Here is a 26,723-nt window from a genome sequence, read left to right on the forward strand (position 1 = left end):
AGGAGCAAACGGGCTGTGCACTGCATGGCTGCGGCGTGGCTGGAGAGTCCTCTGGGCTGGTGAACATCCCAACTCCAACCCCACACTGTGGGAACAGCCGAAATCTGCACATGCAGGAGGTTCTGTCTCAGTATGAGGAGAAACTTCTTTCCCGTGAGGGGCCAGAGCTTGGCCCAGGCTGCCCAGAGAGGCTGTGGAGTCTCCTTCTCTGAGACATTCAAACTGCCTGAACCGACCTGTGTGATCTGCTCTGTGACCCTGCGTGAGCAGGTGGGTTGGACTGGATGATCTCCAGAGGTCCCTTCAACCCAACCAGCCTGTGATTCTGTGGAATCGTAACAGTTTATTTATTAGCAGTGTTTAAGGGTGTATTTTGCTACGGAAGAACTGAAGGAATTAACAACAATCTAGTAAAGGCTGGGGGGCTGTACAGCCTGGGCATGAGACCCTCCATCACCATTTTCTTCTTATTTATCACACACAGATGTTTCCCATCAGGACACTGGAAGGATCCGTTGCCACACTGGTCGTATTTTTGATGGCTGCTGTCTGGGCAGGTGCCACCACAAGGGTTTGTGTTGTTTATTTTGTTTGTTTGTTTTGTTGTTTGGTTTTTAATTTTTTTCCTTTTTTTGTTTGTTTGTTTGTAGGGGTTGTGTTTGTTTTTGTGGGGTTTTTATTGGTTGTTGTTTGTTTTTTTAATGAGGGATGATATCCATAGGAAGCGTCACGTTGATGCACCACAGCCCGGCGCTGTATGAGGGAAACGCTGCGAGGCAGCAGCCGGGTTTGGCGAGAGTTCCCCGGCAGGACCGGCTCTGAGGGGCCGTGGGGCGCCCTCCCGGGCTTAGAACGGGGGCCACCAGGGGGCGTGTCCGCTGGGGGGGGGCGTGGCCGGCAGGGGGCGGAGCGAACCCCAGCACCCAACAGCCGGGCGCCCCAGCGGCAGGGATGACATCACCCGTTCTTCCCAAAGAGGCGCGCTCCGATTGGCGAAGAGGAAGGCGCAGGCTCCGCCAATGGGCGGCGGGCAGGGCGGCAGGCCGGGCTGACGTGCGGGCTGCTGGCCGTATGGGGGTTTATTTTGCTTTGGGCCGCTCCAGCCGCCGCCATTAGAAGAGCCCGGGGAGCGGGGCGAGCGAGTTCACCCCCCGTTCCCCCCCCCGCCGCGCTGAGTGGGAGCGCCCGCCGCCGCGGCAGCCCGCCGCGTTGGGAGAGACCATGTCTTGAGCGGGGAGAGGACGCCGCAGCCAGCGGGCCGGGGGGTGGGGGGGCGGCGCGGGGCGCAGGCGGCTTCCAGCGCTGAGGCACGGTTCGCGGCGGCGAGGTAAACCCCTTTCCCCTCCCTGGGCGGCGAGCGGGGCGGTGTGGGGGGAACGGCCCGGCGGCGGGGGCGAGCCTGGCCGGTGAGCAGCCGGCGGAGCGGGGCCAGGGGCGGCCCGGCCGAGGGGCCCTGTGGGGATTCGGCTCCTCCGGGCCCCCCCGGAGTCCCCGTCCCGCGGGGAAGGGCCTTTCGCTCCGGCGGGATGCGGCGTCTGTCCCTCCGTCCCAGCAGCGCCGGGTGCGGGTTGTAGAAAACGGCGTTAGAGCAACAAGAGTCTGGGTACAAAAGGCAGGAAACTCTGAATTTTGTGCCGTGGTTGGTGCTCCGAACGCTGGCCTGCAGTGCCTGGCTCTGCTGGGTGAGATCATGCTCTGCTGCCTCCCACTTCTTCCCCCCCTCCTTTTCCTTTTACAATTTTGGATGTGCTTGTTGTGATCTGTATGCAGTGGTGGAATGGGTGACGGGAGCTCCTTGTGTCGGTGTATTTTGGGCAGCACAACTCCCACGATACTGTCCGTAGTACAATATCACGTATTGCTGATAGTTTATCAGAAACAGGATGCGCTGTTTCAAAATCGAGCTTATTTTTTGCAAACTGAAGATTGGAAAAGTTAAATTAATGAGGCAAGCCTTATTAATCTGCCTGAGTCTTTCCCAGTCCCACACTGCGGCAGCTGCGGGCCAGGATCAGGTAAACTTCTCTGCGGAGGTCGGGGATGTGTCTGTGGGTCCGTCCTTCCCAGTGACAAAAGGCTCCTTCCAGTGCTCCATCCCCAGGGCACCCACCACTCTCTTAGGAGAAATTATGGGAGAAATCACGATTCTGTGAGATTAATCTGGATCTCCTGCCCAGCAGATGCATCAGGGCTGCTGAGAACTTTCTGTTGCCGTGGTGACTTTCAGTGATACACCAATAATGACAACTTTTTTCTAGAATTCTTGGAGATTCGATGTAGTAAACAAGTGTTGTTTGACGGGCTTTGTGCTGTGCATGATCTGTCTGCTCGCTGGCTACCTACTGTGTCGTAAGCGGTGGAGCTGGCGTGCGAGTTTAACACATTGATACCTTTGCTAATGCAAAAACTGAAAGGTGAGATGTCTTCTGTGTAATTCCTTAACCTTCTCCTTTCTCCAACACACATGGTGTTAAAGCTCGTTCTGCCGTGAGCAGAACCTTGTTAAAGTAGTTCAGGAGAGATTTGTCACACTGAGTTTTACCTTTTCTTCTGCTAATCTCATGTTTTGTCTTTGATGCAGAAGAGATTTGTGAAGCCCATATTGTTTTTTGCTTTCTTTCTTTTGGTGGTTACGCAGAGCGGGGGGACAGGTAAGCAGCAGGAGGTGTTCTGGAACTCTTATTTGCGTCCTTCCGAAGGCAGAGTTGAATTGGTGTCTCAGCACACAGTCTAGCATGTAAAAGATCACTTCTGATTTAAGTCTGTCACATCATTAGAAGAGAATAATGCTTTTGGATGCGTTGCGTTTTGTAGGAGTCGTGAAGCTCTAATTATGTGGTGTAATCCTCTTGAAGAAAAAAGAAATTATTGCCTTTTCTTATGCTGCTTAAGTAAGGACAGGCAGATGGGGATGGCCGATGAGGTCGTACTCTGTTATTGTAGACCTGTACCCATTAGCATTTTCTCAGAACTATAATTAAAAATACTAATTTAATTGGAATGCTGAGTGGCATAAGAGCATCAAAAGGATTCATCACAGAAGCATGCCTTAAATTGGAGACTAGTTAAAATGCAAAATTGGTTAAGGAAACATCTTTGGTCTTATGTAGCCTTGTGTATGACCATTCTGATCCTACGTCGTTCACTACGTAAATTCCTTGGGAATGGGAAATCCCGGCCATCATTGGTGTTCTTTGCAAGATGGATCTGTAAATAAGTCAGAAGTGTAAGTAGAAAATACTTTACTCATTGTATGAGCAGTTATTTTTAATACAGTCAAGCAAATGTACTCTCAGGCACTTTAATGTGAGATTTACTGGCCCCTTCACGTGGTGTTAGCTTAGATGTTCACATTTCTCTTTCCAGCTTCTCTTTGCCATATCAGTTTTGCACCAGCTTGAAATTGTGCAGAACTTCAGGTCAGGACATTCTTTATCACGGTCTACCATCTACAAATCGCAGCAAAACATCGAAACTGCTATGGCCAGTTCTGTTAGTAACCTCCCCCCCAAAATTTGAAGACTGGGTTATTTTGAGCTCTTCAAAATTTATGTCAACAAGTAATCCTCATTTTAACTGCATGAATTATGCTCCACAGTCTCCTTGTTCTAAAATGGAACTAAATTTCAGTTTGGCAGCTGAAAATGGCTGGCTTAGCTGTAACAGAGTTCTTTTTTTATATAGAACTACGTATGAATAGGGACACGAGGCAAAGTTGAAAGGAGAGGTTTTTTTCAACATACCTGATGAAGGGCTTTCCACTTGTCAAATAGCATAGCTTGGTAAAATCAGGTAAATAAAATACAATTATAACTTAATCATGTCAGTTGAATGGATTTTATTGTACCTTAAGACTTCTGTCTTCTAATTAAGATCTCAAACAGTAAGACTGCAGACACTCTCCTGGTGTTTTCTGTTTTTCATAGTACTTCTTGGGTAGCTGACGTTGCTTTAGCTTGCACGGAATCTGGTTGATTTTGTGGCTGTTCATTTTTGAATCATCAATTGCCGAAGCACCGTTTCTCACACATACGCAGTTAATTCTTTTGCAATTTTCTTGAAATACAAGTTTAATAATAGGCCCGTTAACTGTCAGATACCAAAGAGGTAACATACTTGAAGAATTGTAGGACTTAAGCATCAATTCTGAGAACACGCTTAGTTTATCCTAATACGGATGGTTTTGTATTTGTGGCATGGGCAGGTTTTCAGAAGCTCTGTAGTCAAAGTGGAGTTGTATCCACCTGGTGTTTTTTTCAGAACAGCTTTTTTCCTGTCCTGCTGTCCTGTTTATGAACAAACTATTTGTGGCGAAGACCCGAGTGGGTGGTGAGTTGGAGCAGGGAGTGAGTGCTGTGACGTTAGAAGAAGGATCTGTCTTCGGGAGGGGGCTGATCCGGAGACCTCGGTTCAAGAAAGCGGGAGGGATGGTGGATTTGTTTCCAAGGAACGCGGGAGGGTGATAAACTGGTCAGAGTAGTGGTTGCTGGTATGTGCAGAGCATCTTGCCTACGGAGCAGCCAAGTTTGGAGCCCTTTCTTCATCTTTTACTGTACAGCAGATATAATTAAGTTGGCATTTTTCCCTTTGGTTATTTGAATTTATCCTGATTTAGTGTGTTCTGCTTGCTCTTAAAACAAGGATACTACTGCATCAATTTTTATTTGTAATAAGGTGGGTTTTCGTTATCTTGCTGAGAATGGCTGCTAATTTTGCTGGTGTCCACATGTGCATCTTAAATTAACAAAAGTTCGCGCTTCTAACAGAAGGTGACACAGAATTTACATCTGTCTTTAGGGGTGAGCTGAGAATTGAGCTGAAAATACTTGAAGTAATGAGAGGTGGGTACAAAATGAATACAGGGCGTGCAACCTGCTGGCCAGGGGGACTGGAAGAATGGACCCATGTCTATTTTGGGAGGTGTAAATAGGACTTCACTTGCTGAAACTGTCTGTTGTGAGCAAGGAGGCTGCAGTATTTTTTCTTATTTCTTTAAAAGCGTTTCTCCTTCCTCCCACCATGCCAGAATCCAATACATGGTGATGTTTTCTTTGCATTATGTTTGCCATTATTTTTGTAAACAAGTGTGAATGTTCCTCCTTGTGATTCTTTGACTTCAATTTGATTTAGCCTGGAGTCTTGAGTAGCTGTTTTTAGTGAAACTGAACAATTCTGAGTTACTGGAGGGTTTACAGACATTAAGAAACTTTTGTAAGTACATTGGTGTTCTGCCTTCTAGATATCCAGGAGTTCGTTTTCCTGAGCTAAAGAAAATGGTGAGAACTGTGATGTATGTGATTCTGGAGAAAAATAACTTTTTTGTTTTGTTTTCACTGGGTTATAACTATTATGGTCAAGGAATCTTTTAGTGGCTTTGAAGCTGCACGTACTTTTCTAGATCAGTTCATTTGAAAACTGTGTGGCTCTTGGTGCTCAGTGGATTATCTAGGGAGAAAAACAGCTGTCATAAATGTAAGAAATAGGGTTAACGCTAGCAAAACACGGGAAATTTGCTTTTTGCAGGTAATTGTTTATGGGAGAATCCTGTTTCTTGTGGTGGTAAAGACTGTCAGTGCATTGTGTAAATGTTGACTTTACTTCTTCCAGGCTAAGGAGCTTGGAAGTCTTCTGTCCCATTCACCTTCCTGGTACCTGAGCGGGGATTCAGTAGATGGCTGCAAATTTATTAGTTGCTATCTGAATATTTCACTGAAACAGCTTCACACTAGAGGTCTGAGCCTTCTGTCTTCTGCAGTTTCAACAAGTGTTGAGTATAAACTTGGTTTTGTGCTAGACTTTTATTAGCTCACACTACCATGACAAATCAGGAGTACTTTGTACTAAGTATCTTATCAATCTCTGATTGTCATTTTATGCCTTCTGTTAGATGGGTTTAGGCTTTGCCTTACTGTGTGCTTGTTGAAGCTGATTTTTATCTCGCTGAAGGGTTGGGATGGTCGTCTGGACTATTTACATTTATTTTGACCTCTGCATTACTGTTTAGTTTGGCAGGGGTAACAATGATTGTCACCTCATGGCTTTTAAATGGTTTCTTTGGAGAAGGTTGTTCAGCATTTAGCAGAAATTTATCCCGTCCCCCAAAACAGAAGTTTTACTGTTTTAGAGTTGTTACTCTGAAACTTTGTGGCTACCATGGAGTACCTTGCAGTGATTAACTTGGGGTTGTTGGATATGTATTACAAGCAAAATACAGATTACTAATCATAAAGTTAAAAACCAAAAAGACCCAAAACCCAAACCAATAAAGCAAACCCCAAAAAACAACCACCAACAACTGATATCTCTTTCTCTAGAAGGAGTTTGAATTTGTTTTCCCTGTGATACTTGATACTAGTTCTTTGCACAATGTTAAGCAATGACATACACAGAAGTGGTTTTTATGTGTGCTGTGATAATGGCATTTTTTCTTATCTCTCTTTTTTTTTTTTTCCTCCTTTTTGTTTTTGCTACTTTACTGTCTAGGCAGCATCTTAAGAAGAACTGGATAAAAATGACTGTAGCTTGTATGGTTTATTTGAACTAGAACTAGTCTTAAATATAGCCCAGTTGCAACTGCCTGTACCAAAGATGGTCCTTATCTGTATCTGAGAGCATCTTGCTGTTCCTTAGGAGGAAACTACACAATAATCGATGTTGAGCGTGTGTTTCCTTGATTCATTTGGAGGCAGGTGAGGTTTTATTCCACCAAATAGTGAATATTTCTGCATCTAGCTATGATGTGATTTATGGTCAGCCAGTATCGAGGAGGTCCAGGGGATAGTTATTAGAACTGAATGTCAAACGTACAAGCTAAAACTTGTTCATTGGTTATTGGACAGGTTTAAGTGTTTTTAAGTGTTGATGTCTGACTCTACGGTGTTTTTTTTTAATTCAGAGCATGACATCTGGTTTCCCTCATCTGGTGTGAGGATGGCTGAGATTAAACAAAACCGTGTCTCATATATTACGCATATAGTCTAAATCTAGATAAAGTATTTTTTTTGTATTTGACCACAGTTTTTATATAGAATCCCCTTGTTCAACTTCTGTCCTTTGTCCGATGTAAATGTCTTAAAAATGACGTTTAAATGATCCTGTTGTGTTTTATTATATATATTGTTACTGTATTGTACATCTTTTCTTGAGTCAGTATTAATCTGTTGCTGTTTGTGATGATCAAATTCATTAAATGTCACTGGCTGTATTTATGCAAATACTCTATCATAGCTCATTATTTTGAGTCACTTTGCTTGGTTTTTGATTAGTGTTGTGTGGGAGATGCTGTGTATTATGTAACTGTTGATCTGCTTAGTCTCATTTTCCCAAATGGTATTGGTTTCTAAGTAAGCAGTCGTATTTAGCCCATACTAATGTGTAGTAACATCTCATCTAAATAGCTGCTCACTTTTAATTGAGTTTAAAACAAAACAAAAAACCCTGCAAAATGCAGCTCATAAAATAAGAAATAGGACTGAACTGCAAACTGCTGCGGCTTTTTCTTACAGATTGTTTTCAGCAGTTAAGGTTTTCCTTGCTTTTAGTCACACATTTAATAGAGCCGTAGGTAGTTTGACCCGCTTGAGATGAGTAACAAATAAAATGGAAGCTTGTACTTCGCAAGTTACGCAGCAGGATTAGCTGTAGTGGTTAAGAGCACAAAAAAAGCTTCAAGGGATAAACATCAAAACAAAAGAGAAGAAGCAGAAAGAGTGAAAATTTAGTTTTGTCAAATATCTGTTAATTCTGTGACAAGTTCAGCTTTTGCAGAATAGTCTGTTTAGGTTGGGATGTAGACTGAGCTATGAAGTTCGTTGTCAGTTAATGTATTTCAGATGTCTCCTAAGGTCTGTGACCTCCCACGTGTTTGACTTTGTGCTGCATTGAACACTTGCACAATTATGGATCCTTTTGCATGAAAACTGCGTGTAATTTCTCTTCCTTATGCATAGTTGTGCTTGAAGTTTATTTGAAAAGGCAGCAGTTGGATTGGAAGCGTTGAACAGAGTATTTAAAAGTAAGATGAAGCAAAGTCACTGTAATTGTTCTGAACGTGATAAATACCTATTAAAGTAGACTTAAGGTGCTTTGAAATGAGATACAAATCCATAAATCAAAAGGAGAGCAATGTTTTATTAATTGTATGTGAGTGAAGCTGGTCAGAATTCACCCAATGAACAGACTTCCAAATATTTTCAAAAGTTACTGCTTACTCAGTTGTAACTCCAACACTTTCAGTTCTTCTTTTCTCATGCACTCCTTATGTAATAGTTTGTAGGTTGTGTTGTGACTTACACGATTATGATTATGTCTTTAATAGAACTGAGATTTGTGCTATTCTGAACTCGTGAGGCCTCTCTCAAGACAACAACATTCTTCCTGTTACGTGTGTTTTTGGGAGCAAAGAACAGCCCTGGTCCTCCGAAGAGCAGAGGTGATACTCGCTGTTTGGAGAGTGTTTTTTTTTCCTGAGATGATGCATTGCTTTCTTCTTTTTGCTGATCTGTTTGGGACGGTATCCTTTTATTTTTAAAGAACTGTCCTAACAACCAAAGCAAACTATGCTTGCTTGATAAATTCCTTGCTTCAGTGTATTCAGGCTAATACAGAAGATGCTTCCACGTTTGTGACTTTGCAGTAACCTTTCCAGTCTTTATTTTAATACATAGTTATTGCCTTTACTGCGAAGCCTCCAGATTCAGCACTGATCTGAGTTGCTTGTCCCATTGACAAGGTCAATGTTCTTTTTTCTTTTTTAACTAATTTGCAGTGACGACAATGGAATTTATTATTAGTTCCTGTCAAACTATAGAAGCCTCACTTCACATTTTATGCTTTTAATATACTGATCTGTTGAGGCTTATGCTGAATTCTTGAGAAAGGAGTCATGCAAGAGCAGTGAGGAGTTGAAGGGGAAGTAAGTAAGTTTAGTAAGTCAAGAGAATAAAGTGTCAGTGAAGTTCCACTGTAGAAAATTAGCTGAGGCAGATTTCACATAAAAATCAATTCTTAATGCTTGCAATAAGTTTCAAAGAGTTTTTAAAATATGTAAGTTGTTTTTCTTGAAGCGTATTGACAGCGTGATACTTCACAAGATTCTTGGACCCAGAAAACAGAAGTGATTTTGAGCCTGTTAAGTAACGACATCTTTTATGTAAGAAATCGTCGAGGAGGTTTTCGGAGAGTTTACAAGTTTAAAAGAAACAAATGAGCCTTTTTGATTTGAGCTTGTGTACAGCTCCGTTATCCTCCAGACCTGCCTACCGGCTATATTTAAAAATTGGCAAAACCTTTTGTTTGAAGAGTCCCTTGGTACAGCTTATGTGAGCTTTAAAGAGAGTGGCAGTGTTGAGAAATGTGTTTGTTTGGAAACAGTGAAATCAAACCATTGCTTTTTTTCCAACTGTGAACAGTTGACTCAGGTTCATCTTACGCATCTTTTAAAAATGTCTTGCAGAACAAAACCCGCTACAGCTGTCTGAATTCAGGCTGGTGCATATTTGATCACAACCATTTAAGGTGATAATCCAGATGTGTGGTTTTAACAGGTTTTGCTTTTACAGCTTTAGTTAGAAAGCTTATTTGTGTATAAATGAACGTCAGTTTTCTAAGAATTATGCTAATTTTGATGGGAAGAGATTTGACACAGTGATGTATAAGAGAGAACACTTCTGAAAATGTGTCAAATTATGTGGGGTTGATCACAGGCAATTTTTTTCCTCCAAAAGCTGTTTGTCCGCTGTGTGTGTATATCAACTTCAGCAACATGCTCCAGCTGTTAGTGAGCAATTACAGCTGTCAGTTTGAGACCCTTTCTCGGTAGACGTGTATTTAAATACACCATGTTTCATAATAGATAAAGGATACAGTCGGTGAAAGTGCTGCTGTTTGATCTCACTTTGACATGCAGTCCTGTTCCTTTTTGTGGCTGGATGTGTGAAAGGTGTTACTTCTACACTCAAACTGCTGAGTTAATAAATTCTGCTTCTGGTTATAGAGACCTCTCTTTTGGAACAGGATGCTTCTGCTTATTTTGTTCCTCCAAAAAGTTGCTTCAATGTTTTAAAACAAAGATAAATACACTAGCCTCTTTCTGCTTGGAGCAGCCTAATGGAGGTGAGGGGAAGGAGGTTGGATCTCTTTGCCCTGGCAAGTTTGCTGAAGGCTTAAGTTGATACCTAAGCTCCCTTTGCCCTGTAAATACAGAGCCAGTTAGCTTTGTTTGAAAATCCATACGCATGAGCAGAACAAGGTGGGAATGCTGATTTGATCTGTATAATTACATAAGGCTTCTGCCAGCACAGATGTGCTTCTGACATAACCAAAAAATCTGTAGTGTAGACTGGTCTAAATCAGCATCTGGCCTGTTTGCAGAGAAGGGCTCGATTATTTAATGAAATGGAGCTCCGTATTGTTCCTGGTTTGAGCCAAAGGAAAAATAACTTCTGGACGCAGCAAATAATTAAATTGAGGGGAGTACAATATATCCTGTCATAGAAATGTTATTTGAGGACTTTGATGTTGCTTCCCAATTCCTGTATGCTGGTTTATATTTTCCCGTGCACCTAAAAAGGAGAATATTCTTAAGTGGAAACAAAGCAAAAGAAAAGTTTCTGGTTGTTCTAGGTGACCTTTTCCAATTGACTTCATTTTGGGAAAAGGTAGTTCTGCTAATGTTTTTGTTTTTCTTTGTTACTTGATTTATGAGAATTTAATATGTTCCCTTCTTTAATGTACTGAGCTACTCCACTAGTTTGTCTAGAAGGTATTTAGCACACTGTATAAACTGATCAACTGGAACTCGCTTGGAGTTTTGTGGGTTTTTGTCTGCTCTTGCTGTTTAAACATTGAGACTTGCACCTGTGCCTTGCAGTCACTCTTGTGCGATTTCTCTGCAAGAAGACGTACAACATGATTCAGCTTCTCCTCTCTGAAGAATCTAAAAGAACAGGTTAACTTGAAGGCAGAGTGGCAAAGAAGTAATTCCGAAGGAATGTAACGAGCTTCAAACTGCTCAGCGTCTGGATAATGATCCTGGATCACCAGTAAATCGGATGGTTCTGGTGCCTCTGGGGTGGGGTGCACTTGAGGGGTCACACAAAATCACAGAATGTTGGGAATTGGAAGGGACCTCGAAAGATCATCTAGTCCAATCCTAAAAGAAAACCAAACTAACAAAAGCAATATGTGGAAGTGCTACATTTCCTCACCTAGTTGTGCCATGGTGGGTGTTGGCAGAGCTGTCCGAGAAGAGAAATTGCATTGTTCCTTTGAGTCTTTATGTTCTTCATAATAACCCGAGGCCTCGTGCTGGGAGGTGGTGAGCTCATATCTCAGAGGCTTTTGAGCCTACAGATACTGAGCCTCTCTAAGAATTAAGTCTGAAAGCATCCAGCTTTTTAGAGAGTGCAGAGAATAATTGCAGCTAAAAACCCAATCTCATGATACATATGAAAGCTCTTCTGTAGCACAGTGTATGCTGTGCTGTTTAGTTTCATAAATAATATCTTGGTATTTGTTTAGATCATTTTTCTAACCAGCTGCTTTTTGACTTGAGCAGCAATGTCCTTTCCCAGCCTTAACATCAGTAGCACAGATGACACTTTGTTTTCTTGCCTCATCCCAGATGTGGGCTGGGATTTGTTTGTGATGGGAACTGCTGCGTTTAACGCTTTTCAAACTAGGGCAGGTAAGAGACCATTTCCAGTTACAGTTCCCTCTTGAGCTTCATCGCACATTGTCTGCTGGTCTCGCTTCTGATTCAGAGCATTACCGACTGAAAACACGCTGGCTTCTGCTCAGGTAGAAATTATTCTGAAGCTTGTTTTGGGCATTGAAGTATTGCGACAACCACTTCATGGTTTTCCTTTGTAGACGAAGGGAAAGTGTCCTTGGCTGTTGTGCTGGTGGCCATTGACAGGTGTACGGATGGGGAGCTGCGTCCTTCTTGATTCTGAAAACCACATTCAACTGCTTTAAGTTCCGAAATGGGAAACGTTAGTATCTCAGCAAACTCTCTATTGTTTATAGAGAGAATAAGCTTATTAAGGAATGTTAAAGTAATTAGAAACTTATATTGGAAATCAGGGAAAAAAAGCCTTGAGCAAATGAAATAGATAAATCTAGCATATAGTGTGTTTTGGCAAAGCTTTAGTTTGTTTATGGGGCAGAGAAACTGTTTTTCCTCCAAGTTTCTGAAAAGTCATCTTTATGAAGTTGCTTTTAGTACGATCAGGTTGACGTTGTATTCTCACGTATGTATTTTTCACTTATTTTATTGCAGATATGGGGACCCTGGTATGATCTCACTCCTTTTTTTTCCCATTATGCACAGACATGGACTTTTATGAGCAAACCGTGGAGGGGAAGCAGTAGGAAGTCTAAGGAATGTGCTGAGAAGGCAATTAGTCTGACACAATTTTATAACGTATAGGTGGGAGTGAAGTGCTCTGCAGGCTGTTCAAACAAGTAACATTAGAACCCGAGCTTTATGAGAAAGCTTTATGTGTTCCCGATTGCTCATCTTCTTTCACGAAGCATAAATATGGATGACTGCTGAAAAGGATAGTTCTGCCCTCTCCTCTGTCCTGGCCATGCGATAGCTCCTCATTCATGCAGCCACCTGATCTAGTGAATAGATCGGAGTCGAGCTGGTGGAAAAAACCTTTGCTGCGTGCTGGAGCCCACGGGAGGGAAATAGTAGCAATAAGGGTGACAAATTTAAGTGGACGTTTAGCTGGGTGTGCGTGGAGAATGTACTAACTCGTAAGACATTGCCAAATTGGAGAACAGGTATAAGCTAATTTTTAGATCGCTGTGTTTAGTTTGGAATTGGATCCTGTTGTGTAACTTCTCTTTTGAGTTTTCGTTTACTAGACTCCTGGTGTTTTTGTTATCCAACAGAGTTGTGGTGTAATGAATGAGAACTGTCAGTCAATTGATACGACAAATTTGTATTTTAAACAGTTCTGCATGCTTAAAAATGCCACGTAATTGAGTAATACATGCTGGGGAATGATTCTGCGGTAAAGGAAGATATAGACTGTATGTATTTTTCTGTTTGTCCTTTATCTACCTGCCTCTCCCTTTCCCTCTATTATGCCCCTTATACAAACTGGAGGGAATCAAAGCTGCTTTTTTTTCCTTCCCCAGCCTAAGTTTGAGAGTCCAGTAAGAGTATTTACGGATGTTTTGCTGTGAATTTGCTGTTGGTTGAATCTAGTGCTTTTACTTCAGCAGACTGGTTGCATGTGTGGCAATGGATTCTTTATCGGTTTATTTTAACCAGTCTGTATGTTAGTCTCAGCAGGTCATGACTGAGTTTAAACAAGTATATTGGGATCAGAATAGGTGTGGCATTTAATAATTAACCTTCTGGTTACTCAGGTCCAGTAGGGAACCTGTAATGAGTCTCTTCTCATTTTGTTTACAGGAATAGTTACCTGCTTAGTCTCGTCCTTCGTATTTGCAATCTGAGGAAAAGGTCTGAGCCAGCATGAAGACAGAATCTCCTCTTCACTAGAGAAAAAGTGAGTTGGAATTGGATTGTAATCTGCATTTGCAGAATGAAAATACTGTGTCCGTTTGTCAACACACACAGCTTGTGCTTCCCTTCAAGTGGCATTTGAACTTTGTAACACTGCTGTTATGAGCCATGTCCAACCAAGGCCTAGTTTTAGATAAGCACGTGTACAAAATTTTCAAATGTATGCATTTTATGTAAACTCCTACACCCTGCTTTCCTGAAACAACCGCTTACTCATTGTGTAACTGCCCAACTGATACACTCCTTCCTTCCAAATCCTGTGAGGTCTTGCAGTAGGCCTCACAGGATCTAGATTTTGTGTGACTTTTACTTCAATAAGTTAATATTTGTGACTTGTTTCTGTGGCTGTACGGGTCTTTCCTCCAGCATTCTCAGTGCTTCATGTGTATCTGTTTTCTGAATTTATTTTGGAAGCCTGTGTTCAAACTTAAGAAATTCCAGAACTGCAGGACTGAGTTTTCCTCTTTGCACTAGGAAATCCCTAATTCTGCATTTAAAATGCAGTTGGTTCAAGTCCTTTTCATAGTGATTTTCCTCCCCCTAAATGTTCTAATAGTATCAAGAAAAAAAGATTGTCTGTTTGCTCAGCCTGATTTTTATATTATATTTGCAGTACACATCAACTGGCTTAAATCTCATTTACTTTTTCCTTTTTGTTTTTTTTGAAACAGAGCTCCTATGCAACCATTGTGTACTAATGATGTATTCTGATTACTTAGCTTTCTGCCTGACGCAGTTCATTTCAAGAAGTGCACGATGACAGAGCGTGGAATTAAATGGGCTTGTGAGTATTGTACCTACGAAAATTGGCCATCTGCAATCAAATGCACCATGTGTCGTGCTCAGAGACCTAGTGGAACAATTATCACAGAAGATCCGTTTAAAAGCGGTTCGAGTGATATTGGTAGAGACTGGGATCCCGCAAGCACTGAAGGAGGGAGTAGCCCTTTGATATGTCCGGATTCCAGCGCAAGACCAAGGGTTAAATCATCTTACAGTATGGAAAGTGCAAATAAATGGTCGTGCCACATGTGCACATACTTGAACTGGCCGAGAGCGATAAGGTGCACACAGTGCTTGTCTCAGCGGAGGACCAGGAGTCCCACAGAGTCTCCTCAGTCTTCAGGTTCTGGTTCAAGACCGGTCCCTTTTTCCGTTGATCCGTGTGAGGAGTATAATGACAGAAATAAACTAAACACGAGGGCTCAGCACTGGACTTGTTCGGTTTGTACATACGAAAACTGGGCGAAGGCGAGGAAATGTGTCGTGTGTGATCACCCCAGACCTAACAACATAGAAGCAATAGAACTGGCGGACACGGAAGAGGCTTCGTCAATCATCAACGAGCAAGACAGAGCTCGATGGAGGGGAAGCTGTAGTAGTGGTAACAGCCAAAGAAGATCTCCACCTACAACCAAACGCGAATCTGATGTGAAAATGGACTTCCAAAGAATCGAGCTGGCTGGAGCTGTTGGCAGCAAGGAAGAGCTTGAAGTTGACTTCAAAAAACTCAAGCAAATAAAAAACAGAATGAAAAAGACTGACTGGCTGTTCCTAAATGCTTGTGTTGGTAAGTCTGCTGCTACCTTATACTATTATGCCTGTGGTTAGGTATTTTAGGAGAATGAAGCATTAAAACATAATCTTGTTTGATTTTGAAACAGCTTTTAAAAATCTCTGCATTTTAATTTTAAAAAGTAAACCCAATCTAGAAGTTCCTGAAATAGCACCGGCTAAGAGAGGGTGTGGAGTTCACCCATAATCTGAACAGGGTTAGACGTGTTTCCCAACTATGCTTGGACTTTTTTGACCTTTTGTGGGAATGGATATCCTTGTAACCAAATCCTGTTGTTCTGTGTAGTCCTCAAAAAGTGGAGAAATTACAAAACCGGTCTACAGAACAATGTGATGCATATAGTACTGTAAAAATGCCATTACTGGCTATTTAAAATGACTCCTTTTTGCTATGGCAAGATATGCTGGTAGAACCAGCAGCTGCAGCTTGCAAGTATTTGTAAACAGTGTGGAGCTTGCAACAGTACAAGATGCTCTGTCAGATGTTAAAAATAACACCAAAATATGTAGCTCCAAGAAACTGCATGTGTAATACTGACCTTGAAAGTAATAATGTTGTATTAATACAGATACTGTGTTGTAAATGTTTATAGGCCTTCTGAAAGTATTTTTTGTAGTCAACTGCTTCAAAAGAATTCAAATTTTGGACAGTTCTCCCAATGCTGTTAAAGAACTGAGATGCAAGAGCAGGGTTTTCTTCAGTTGTTGACCTTGTGAGTTCAACTCGTGTGCTGTAACTTCCCAGAAGCAGGTACCTTGTGCCCTAGAACACAAGCAGGTTAAACGCTTGAAATACGCAACTATTTTTAGAGTAAAACACTTCATTTGAAACTCTAGCGCTAGTGGTATATCTCATACTGCTCCATAATGTTTCATGAAGTCACTTCATGGTTGTTAAAATCGTAAAACTAATTTGTGGAGCTGCTTTATTTAATATATTGGATCAGGTCTAAATGTTCTTACGGATATTATGGGTTTGGCTTTTCGGAGCTAATAGATATTCCCGTGTATTTTTCTTGTTGTGTGAATACTTGGACATGAACACATTTTCTTTTGAAAACAGTTAGATGCCTCAGTATTGGTGCCTTCAGCTCCTTATATACTGACAGATGTGTAGTGCTTTCTCTTTCTGAAATGAAGCAATTGCACTTCTGGTATTTCGTATTTTGTAAGTTATTGAATACCCAAGATCAGCTGTTGGAGGTCATTCCTGTGCCTTGTACTGTTCTATCTTGCATTCTCATAGCAATTGTATTAAATATTAAGGTGGTTTTTTTTCCTCTGCTTTTTGAAAAGTGATTTTTTTGGGGAGGGACTATTCCAGTGTTTAAAATATTTCTCACTTTCAGATTTAATCTGTGTGGAAGTGATTGCGTTTATATTTCAGACTGTGAGTTTCTCAAGTATTTAACATGGCTTGTGACTATACAGGTGTACATGAAGCTCAAAACTGTGCTCACAGAAATTTTGTAAGGCAATAATTTGCTTCTTTTAAAATGAAAATGAAGAGAAAGCCAAAATGCAACTGGAGTTTTATGCTGATTTTGTTTTACTGCTGTTCTGCCGTAAGATTTCATGGATTCCATTCTGTAACTTCAACACTTACTATAGCTTAACTTAGAGGAAAAAAAAGGCAAGCAAAGCTGTTAATTATCAATCCTTCATTTCAGAATTTCATTTTGCATATCGCAGATGTCATATTTTTTCCAAATACTTCTTGTAGCAGGAATAACCTTAGGAAGATCGATGGAAGCTTCATAATTCTTTTGTGGTGGTGTCTGGATGCTTTGCAGAGTTTATCTCTATTGGAAAGGTACACCAGGTTAACCAGTAGTTTTAAGCTACATTTGTGATGGTTGTTTTGGTGCCTTAGCATGATATACTTAAAACAATTGAACTGCCAATTGAACAATTTTGCCTTAACCTTGTGTTCTTGTCATTGAAATCAACTGAGTTATGGTGACTTGGTGAGTTACTGTTAGCTGAGTTGAGCACTTGTCAATCCTTAGCCAAACACAGTTATAAAGTAGGACATGTTAAATGTTTGTGAAAACGGATGGAGTAATAGTTGCTATATAGTCTGTTACCACAGTTTGGCTGACAAGTGGTGGCTTGTTCGGATTTGTAACTTCAGGCTTCGCACCTCCAAGTTTAAGCTCAATCAGTTGTGGAGAATCTGTTTGCTTGGAGTCTGACTTATGTGGCAGAGATGTATTGATTTAAAGTTTTTGGATATACAAAGCGTAGCTTTCCCTGCAGTTAAAAATAAAGATTAGAGGAGCAGGAGTAGGAGGAATTCTTGGCAGACTGGTTATTTTCTTTTCTCTTGGAAGATATTATCTTTCAGAAAGTACCAAGGAAAATGTTTGATGCTTCAGGACAGCTGTTCAGTTGAACTCCCCCTTCTCATCTCAACCTTACTATGAAATTAAATTTAAAATCTAGTAAAAATAATGTCAAGTTTCATTTAAAGCACGTATCAGGCTGCTTTTTTTTTCCACATTTGTTCTTTTTAGCTGAAGCATGAAGATAGACATGTATCTTATGTGGATTTGGAAAAGTACCCGTCTGTGTGTGTTTGTGGCTTTTTATGTTTTGTTGGAGACGCTCATTAATGCTCTACCCACTTCAGTAAATAAATACACCATCAAGGCTTCCATTCCTCGCAAATCTAGGCTGTACAAAATCCGATGAGTGCATCTCTTGCATTTCTGCATGAATAGTTTCCTTGATGGAGGGTATTCTTTCAGAATCAGAAGGATTAGTGGCATTTCCCCTTTCAAACTCTGCAAGTAAATGTACTTGAATGTTATTTTTATTACTGATTTAGGCTTTGCAGCAATGGATGTATCTGTCAAATGGGCCTTTCTCAAAAGGATGAGGTTTTAGAACTGATTCATTTGGTTAAAATGTATCAAAATCTAGTAAAGTATGGCTGTTGAATAACATGACAAACGCCAGTTTGAGTTATGAGAAATTACAGATGGCTTGTGCAAGGACACCACTTTCTGCTGGACTGCCCCACTACAAGGTTAATGTGGAGTCCAAGGTGACTCAGTTCTGGGGTGGGGAAGGGGGAAGCTAATGTATATTTAAAATTAAGCTCTGTTGTCATTTCCGTAACTCATGGTTAAGTGCAGTTTGGTGGCATGTGGGGCTTAGGGAATCTGGTGTGCAAGAAGAGCAGGTCTGCCGGGCACTGTGGAGCTGGTTACAGCTGCCTGTGGATTTAAGTTGTACAAATGGCTGAAGATGGTTGTGACTATGAAACCTTTCTAGCATTCAGCTTGTTTGGTACTTACACCTCAGTACTTGCCGAAGCTTCTCCTCTGCCGGCATTTCAGGGCTGGGCTTTACGGTGGTGCCAACAGAGCGTGTTTGCTGCAGGGCACTGCTGGGGCTTCTTGGGTTGTGTGTTCAACTCCCGAGCTTGAACTGTAGTGCACAGATCAAAAGTAAACTGCATTTCTTCTCCTTTCCCTTCCTCCTCCAACCCTGTTTGTTAACTGCTGCAAGAGCGTGCTCTGCTCTTTTGTTTTGGGCAGTAAGGGACCTCATGGGCCAGACTTCTGAGGCTGGGGATGGTGGCTCCAAAACCAAGTAGATACATGGTCTTCTCAGCTTTGTGAAAGAAACAACTAAGAGTGTTTCTTAAATCCAAAATATTTAGAGCAATCTGTAATGAATCTTGTTTTGCAGTACATCCTTAAAAGGACTGTTAGTTCATTCCTAGTATTCCTACATATGTGTCTGCTTAGTTTTTCCTTTGTCAACTCCTTTATCTCTTTTTCAGACTCTTTTTCCTTTGTCCCTTTCTCCCTCCAGTTTTCTGCAGTAGTGCCCAACGTGTTCCCAGACATTCACAAACCGTGTGGGAAAGAGGGGTCGCCTTGTCCAAATTTAGGTATGGAGCTGGCTGGGCAGTGTCCAGACTGGACAAGAGATACGGGGGGCCACCTCCTGATCTGTGTCCTCCAGGGACAGACGTGGGGCCACCTCCTGATCCGTGTCCTGCGGAGACGGGGGCCACCTCCTGATGCATGTCCTCCAGGGACAGACGGGGGCCACCTCCTGATGCATGTCCTCCAGAGATGGAGGCCACCTCCTGATCCACGTCCTGCGGAGCTTGTGGCTCTTTGCTGACAGTAAAGGACGTCTGAAGGGGTTGATGTACCAAGGTGTACCCAAACTTGTCCTTCTGTCTGGTTGTTTCTGTCTGCCTTCTGGCATGTTTGCATGCCAGCCTACAATGAAGCGTGTCCGGAAACTGACCCTGCTAAAAATGAAGCTTGATAAGCTTGATTTTTGTGGGGGGAGAGGTGGTGGTTTTGTTTGTTTATTTTGCTGGTTTAGTAAACCCAGACTGGTTTCCTCATCACATCCATGGTACAGTTAAGCCTTGATGGGGCTGTTAGTGCTTTAATAAGGGAGTGGGAAGAAGCTGCTGGAGGCAGGGAAGGGTCATGCATGGGGTTCCCTGCTGGTGTCACTTTAGGCTGACTCGAACTGTTTGGGGAAGTGTAGCATTAATTAGTCACTGGTGAGTGATTACCTGCCAGGCTGGTCTTGGCTACAGATGGCAAATAGTCTGTTGGGATGGGCTGTGGAAGAATCTCTGGTGTGACCGTACAGCCCATCCTCCTTTGTCATACTGGGAAGTGTGACTTGGCGCACTCGTCTGCTGTGCCGGGTAACCATGGTGTAAGCTTCCAACTTCCACCTGGACAAAAATACCTTATTGTAGTGTCATCTGTGTCCTATACATATATTCTACCAGAACTACTTTACCATTTGTGTGCGTCTTTCAGAGAAGGTAAAACTCTGCACGCCTTATTCCTTGGGAGAAAGTCTTAACTCCTGGGATGCTTGTATTTAGCTTTCCTCACTCCTTTCTTGAAGCTCAGTGATATTTTATATTGAAAATAGTTGAATAAATTATCAAGTTTAAAATAGTTATTTAAATTTGCCTTGGAAGCACTGCTGGTTAACTTGAATATTTATGATTTTCCGCTGTCCAGGCTCCCTTTAGGGAATTTACCTATTTAATTTGCAAGTTGTGCCAGCCAGCGCTACAGAACTGTTCCAAAGTCTGTGGGACTGTGCAATTAGGGCAAACACGATTTACTCTTCTAGATATGCTTGTAAACTCTTGTGTTTGTTTTTTCCAGCTTAACTGCACTAAACCCTTTAAATATTTACATATGCTAAAGAAGAAATTTCATAGCACCGTAACTGAAGTAGCTTGGTTTTAGCAGCTAGGCTAATTGTGGGTTTATTTAATATGAGCAAAGGTAATACTTGATGCCTAGTAGAGAAGATGGTTGTAGTGGAGAAAAAAGCGGGATCAAGATAGTAAAAATAGTTGTTATTGGATGATTAATGCTTTTTAAATTTAGTCTTTTAAAATAACCTTCTTAATCTCTATCATGTATCTTCTCATGTATACTGAGATTGCATACTCTCAATCTGTGCTATTTATAAAAATTGGGGCTTTACTAGAAGGAGAAAAAACCTTGGCTCCTGGTGCTGTGAAAGAACATTCTGGCAAGAGGAAATACCTGAGTCGTGAATGAGAACACAGTTGAACCTGTAAATGCAGAACACCCCCCTGCACTTGCATTTTCTCATCACCGGTATGCAGCACGTGCCATTCTGTCCTGTCATGTAGGACATCAGCCTATAGGCATGTGTTTGTGGATGAAGCAAAGCAAAACTCCTTGGGGGGACACACACAGACCGGTGCCTTCCGTCACAATACCAAACTAACGTTTTCGGAAGAGCTATTTTTGCTGTGGATCAGAAGCAGCCATTGAGTCATGAGGATCTGTTTGCATTTGTGTAGCTCTTGTAGCTAATGGGAGCTGTGCCCTTGCAGGAGATCTTGCTGCTCCGTGCTGTGTGAACAATCTCCAGGCAAATGGCACTTTTCCTTTTGACATTTCAACAGTCCGAGGAATGCGGTGGGTGTCGGTGGGAACGAACCCAACTGGCATGGCGCAGTATCAGAATGCAGCTCAAAGGCTGCTTGTGTAGGTAATCAGGCACTTCTGTGTTCTGAAATGTGGTGAATTGGAGCATCAGTAAATATTTCTGTAATGTGGCTTGTAAATAGTGTTTTGTTAAGCTTCATTTAAATAGACTTAATGAATTAGAGGCTCTCATTCACCTGACAAAAATCAAAGCCATTGTAGGAATGTGCTTGCTGTTGTCCATAAAAGCATATTAAGACCTCATTTTGGAGCGATGATACAGAGTTTAGGAATTGCAGGCAGTTCTTATGAATGTTGCATGTAGGCAAGGTTACCCCATAGTTTTGGGGCAAGATTTCTGTTTTCTGGTTTAGATTTCTGTTAACCTGTCTATTGTTACTACGTTTTTTGCTCAGTGTTCACTGCAGCCTTGGATTGTACTGACTGGCACCTGCAGGCACCTCACAAGCTGGCAGCAATTTTCCCCTGTTCTTCTGAAGTGGTTAAAATGAAGTAGATATTCGGTAGAATGGATAAAGATAAATTTGGGCTTATGTTGCTGAGGCCAAAGAGGTTTGTAATGACTGTAGAACACGGGCCCTGCGGTAGCGATGCTCCGGTTACGTGAGTCACAGCATTTAAATGCGGGTTCGTAAGATGTTGAAGCGTGCAGCAGGTTTGCAAGAGGGAGCTTCTGATGAGGAAATAGATAAAGCAATAATGCAGAATAAGCTTTGTATGGCTTGATTTTGTGTGTCGTGTTTATCGAGGCTCAGTTACAAAGCAGGCAGAAGTGAGTTTGTCTGGGCTTTATCTAAGAATTTCCTGATGCCTGTTTTTTTTCTTCTTCTTTCCCCGTCTCTCTCCCATAAATAATCACTTGGCTGTTTGGATTAAGGAAAAGCGGATGACCAGAGATGATGTGCGCACATGGTCTCATCGCCATCCCTCTGAGAGCTGTAACTGTGCTAGTTTGTCTTTAGCAAACCATCACTGTTCTTTATTCCTGCTGGATAGTCTTGAGAACCCTATACCTAAAACACATTTACAACGTTCTTTTTTTTAAATAAGGCCTAGAAAGTATATGCAGTTTGCCTGTTTTTGATGTATGTGTTGATCTTTAGCTTAAACTTCACCAGTGAGGTTTAGAAACGCACTTTTAAAATGACAGCTTATATAACAATTTTAGTAATTAATTCTAGGACAGGGGACTTTTAGGAATGTCAAGTATTGCGAGACGTGGGTGTAAACTGCTAGAACTGGCAGTGCTGCGTATCACATGTCACTGATTTGGGTCTTTATTGTAGCTTTTAGTAGTTGGTACTTGAAGGCATCACCAAACCTGACAGAACCACATCTCAGCATCGGTCCTGGACCTCGGTTATTGCCGCGGTTTGGTTAAAAGCGCAATGGGAGTGAGTTGCTTTAGCGGCCAGGAGTGGGGGATTAAAAGAATAACAACAAATGTGAATTGACCTGGCGCTGACCGAAGGCTGTAGTAGCATATCTGTCATTGAAGGATAATTTGGGGGATGTTTGATTGTTTGAAATCAGTCTGAGATAGGTGGATTGTCAGGGTGACTACCTGCCAGTCTTGGGTGGTCTTTGGTACGTTTATCACTGGGTGATGCAGATACGGTAACTGGAATCTTCCTCCTCTCAAGAGAAGTGGTTAAAATATAAAAGGACATGAAGTTACTATTAGTGTTTAAAAAGGTGTCTTTCCTAAATGAATACAATAATAAAAAAATAAGCATGTCACAAGGTAGCAGAAAACCTGCTCAAATCAAGATTCTTCTTTCCCTGGGGATTCTTGTGTGTTTGCTCACAGGTGATCTTGTGCCACAGCTGTAGTACAATGTGTTTTATGAGGGCAAGTCATGAGAAATTCTCTGACCTTGGTATCTATGTATACATAGATATCTACAAAAAAGAAAACCAAGTCAGCTTGCTGCGCTTGTTTGGAATCGTATCAAAACCAGTCTTGGTACTGCCTTATCAGTGGCATACATGTGATTGCATCGAAATAAAATGCTACACTTGGCATTCTTGTTATGGATACAGCGCATATTGGCAGAAATGTACCTTTTGCTTTGGTATGTTTTGGTTCCACCCATAATGGAAATGTTACGGCAGGAGCACGGTTGTGTTGCACATCCTGTATTACATTCCCGCAATGCACGTTTTGGTGAATGTCTTCAAACTCCCACCAATGGACTTGCAGTGTTCATTTCAATGAAGCAGCTTTTCTCCATCGGTAGCGGCTCCGTTCTTTAAAAGAAAATATGTTTTCATCAGCAAAGTTCTGACTCTTACAGAACAAGAGCTAAAATGGACAGATACAGCTCTTGTCTAATTAGTTCTTTAACTCATGTGGGGTGAGCACACAGGCAGATGGTTGAGCAGAACACTATTAATGCCGGAGTGGAATATAAACACAGACCAGAAAACTAAGAACTGTTCTGTATTGTTTTCATTCTGCCCTGGCCTGTCAGGCTTTTTGAGTCCTTGATGAATGGGGTAGATGTTGTATGACTGAAATTTGCAGCTGAATTTGTATTCTGGAACTTCTCTGCTTTACACCACTGCTGAATAATCTAACTCATTGAATAATCAAACTTATATCTGCAGAGGCTTACTGAGCAGAGCTGATAACTTTGTAGAGAAATGTCTTGTGCTGATAATCCATTTTCCTTCTGTGTTTCTTCTGAAAGCTTTATAATCTCAGTATTGAAAACGATAGACTTTGTGGGCGAGCTAAGAATGCTTTCCCAAATCCTGGATTAAGCAGCAGCCCAGCTGCTAGCGCGCTTCTCTGCTAGCAGGCAGTGCAGTTTGCCGTGATGTGGCCGGGTGGGTTGGTTGCTGTGTGTGTGGCTTTATTTTTCTTCCCCTTTGTTTTTTTGGTGTTTGCATCTTGATCCTGACCAGGAGTGAGCGCCCTTGAGGCTGAACATCTTTCCCTTCCCATTTATTTTTGAGTCTTGGTAAGCAAGTTGAGTGAAGGATGGACTTCAGCCTTCATCTGCGCTCTTACTCTTTTGTTCTTACTTACTTCCCTATTAAAGATGACTCTAAAATGACTTTCCTGTTACTTTGACTCAGTATTAGAGTTCTCTTAGGCATATATCTAAACCAGGATCTTTATAACTGAAAGAATTTCTGTGTTTAGGAAGCCTTATATTGGAAGCGATACTTTTGAAGATACCACCACCACACCTCGTTGATGGTGTATTCTGATAATTGCAGCTAAAGGATGCAGTCAGTGTGAATGGTCCTGAGATGAAGCATGGTACAAAAGTTAGAGGTTCCCAGGGGCTCTAGAAGACATTAGGGTCGTGTCCCCCACCCCGTCATGCTTTAGGAAGTAAAGCAACTTGGAGTTGATGCAGTATGTGTGTGTGATGTCCTCTTTAATTCAGCTTTAATAGAGTACCCTGAATAACTTTGTAAGTTCAGTTGGTAGCAGAGGTGATAAGCTGAAGAGAAACTTTGTTCTCTGCACTCTCTTCCAACACTGTTCTAAACTGTATTTTTTTTGGGAAAAAAAAAAAGACTTGTATTCCAAAAACCCTTTAATTGATCTGATTCTTAGGTCCAATAGTTTGCTTTTAAGATAAGTTACAAGGTAAGATGTAATTCTCAAAATAATTTCTGTACTAAGAGTGAATGACTCTCCCTGCTGATCAAGTGAAACGCCAGCGGGTACGTTATGCTGGGTATTTCATCAAGGGGCCTCAGCAGCACTTCGTAATGGGCTTTTGATCTGCTGTATCTTCCACTAGTTTGGGTGGTGGAAATGATCCAGGAGTTAAGTGTAAATATTTTGTAGTCTTCTGTTTAAAAAATAAAATAAAATAAAAAGCAAGTTTCTTGGTACGCAGTTATCTTTGTATGTTAGGTCCATACCAGAATAAATAGAGGTAAGCTATATTAACTAAGCTGGTTTTATCCAGAGTGACTCATTCACTAGCTAAAATGAATTGTATGTCGTTTTTGTTTCCTCAGGAGTTGTAGAAGGCGATTTAGCTGCTGTGGAAGCTTACAAGTCATCGGGAGGAGACATTGCCCGCCAGCTCACGGCTGACGAGGTTCGCCTGCTCAATCGCCCATCTGCTTTCGATGTCGGGTACACGCTTGTCCACCTGGCCATCCGCTTCCAGAGACAAGACATGCTGGCGATCCTGCTCACGGAGGTGAGCTGCCCTGAGCCCTGCACACGTTTAACGGGAGCCCCGGGTCACGGTGCCGTTGTTTGCAGCCGGTGACATGTCACTTTATTTGCCACAAGATAGAGGCTAATGCTGTTGGAATACATGAATCACTTCAGTGTATCTCCTCTAGAAGACTTAAAGACTGTATATATGTGGTGGTCTCGAGGAGTTTCAGTTTCTCCTTAATGAGCAGTTTTGGCGCACGTTCTGACTGGCCTGGGGGTGGAAGTGAGTTATTGTGAGGCTTCCTGTGCTTTGGGTGGGGGAGAGGAAATGGCCTGAAAGCAAAACACTGAGATCAATGACAGCGCGGGGGGTTTGTTCCTGGTTTTTTGTTAATGAATAAGTCTACCTGGTCTTTCTTCCCTGGTTTTCTTTGGAGTTTCTGTTCTAGAGAAAGGCAAATTTCTTGCTTTGCAGAATTGCTGGGGGTTTTTTCCACTCTTTGCCCATTTTATAAGCTGGTTGGTTCCTCTCTGTGTCTCCTTGCTCATATTCCATTTCCTTGTATATTTTTGTATCACGGACCTCAATTCTGGTCATCTTTGCCCTCTTCCATCTTTACTTTCTTACTGACACCATAAATAATACTGTTTTGGTTTTTTTTGTCTGTTTTCTTCATCTCAAACTTCTGGTTCCTCACCTGATCAGAGCCAAAGTTTTATTGTGCCTCCTTCTCTCTTTTGACACTTAAAGCAATTCTGAAAGCACGTGTTCCTGAGAAAATGCCTGAAAAGCGCATAAGGATGATGGAATCTGTACGGTTGAGTAATGAAAGAGAGTAGATGAAGCGAGATGAATGCAGCTAAAGCCTTGAGAAGAGAATCTATTTACATATGTCTGATATTAGTAGTTTTGTGCTGCTTACGTAGCTATCTGGGTGGATGGAGTTATACTTTACAAACAAGTTAATTTGCTGAAATACTCTCTTACAGATGTTTCTGGTGGTTTTGTTTCAGTTTCTAGAATACTTGGTCAGCATACTATTTGTGAAAATGCTTGGTAGTGTTTGAGCCACAGTGATCCTTCGCTAGGATGTTCATTAGTGAAAATGGGCGTCTTTAAAGCTGTTTTATTAATATATCCAGCGTCATCCCTGTGGCACTTACCCTGTATCACTGAATGAGTTCTTACTGCTAGTAATGATTAGAATCTGGAGAAATTTAAGTATCTTAGCTTAATAGTGTCTGGGAAGATTCTTTGTAGGAGCCTCGTGCTGTGGTGTTGAAGTTCTTTGTTAAATGTAGATTTGAGGTATGTTTTGTATTGCTATCTAGCTCTTACCTTTTTCTTTCCCTTTCCTACTGGAATTGGTCACCTGTTTATTCACTTCTTTGAATAAAAAAAGCTTTTAATCAGCCTTATGTTATCAACTACATGACAAACGAAACACTAATTCATTGAGAGTCAACAAACATTTAA

The 26,723-nt window shown here is 41.7% G+C and overlaps 1 protein-coding gene across 2 annotated transcripts in view; it reads left to right on the forward strand.

Annotated features, from left to right (window-relative positions):
- The first annotated feature begins 368 nt into the window (after positions 1–368).
- The window catches only part of ZRANB1 (zinc finger RANBP2-type containing 1), a 41,179-nt gene continuing 14,824 nt past the window's right edge, over positions 369–26,723 (forward strand). Inside the window, exons 1-4 of one of the 2 annotated variants that reach the window (XM_080347527.1) lie at positions 369–1,327; positions 13,430–13,526; positions 14,215–15,113; positions 25,096–25,283. In XM_080347527.1, coding sequence (XP_080203653.1) covers positions 14,300–15,113; positions 25,096–25,283 — 1,002 coding nt within the window. In that variant the 5' untranslated portion in view covers positions 369–1,327; positions 13,430–13,526; positions 14,215–14,299. The remainder of the gene's footprint in view (positions 1,328–13,429; positions 13,527–14,214; positions 15,114–25,095; positions 25,284–26,723) is intronic. The other variant, XM_080347528.1, reaches the window with a different exon arrangement.

This window comes from Nesoenas mayeri (genome assembly GCF_963082525.1).
Source record: "Nesoenas mayeri genome assembly, chromosome: 7".
NCBI classification, from domain to species: domain Eukaryota; kingdom Metazoa; phylum Chordata; class Aves; order Columbiformes; family Columbidae; genus Nesoenas; species Nesoenas mayeri.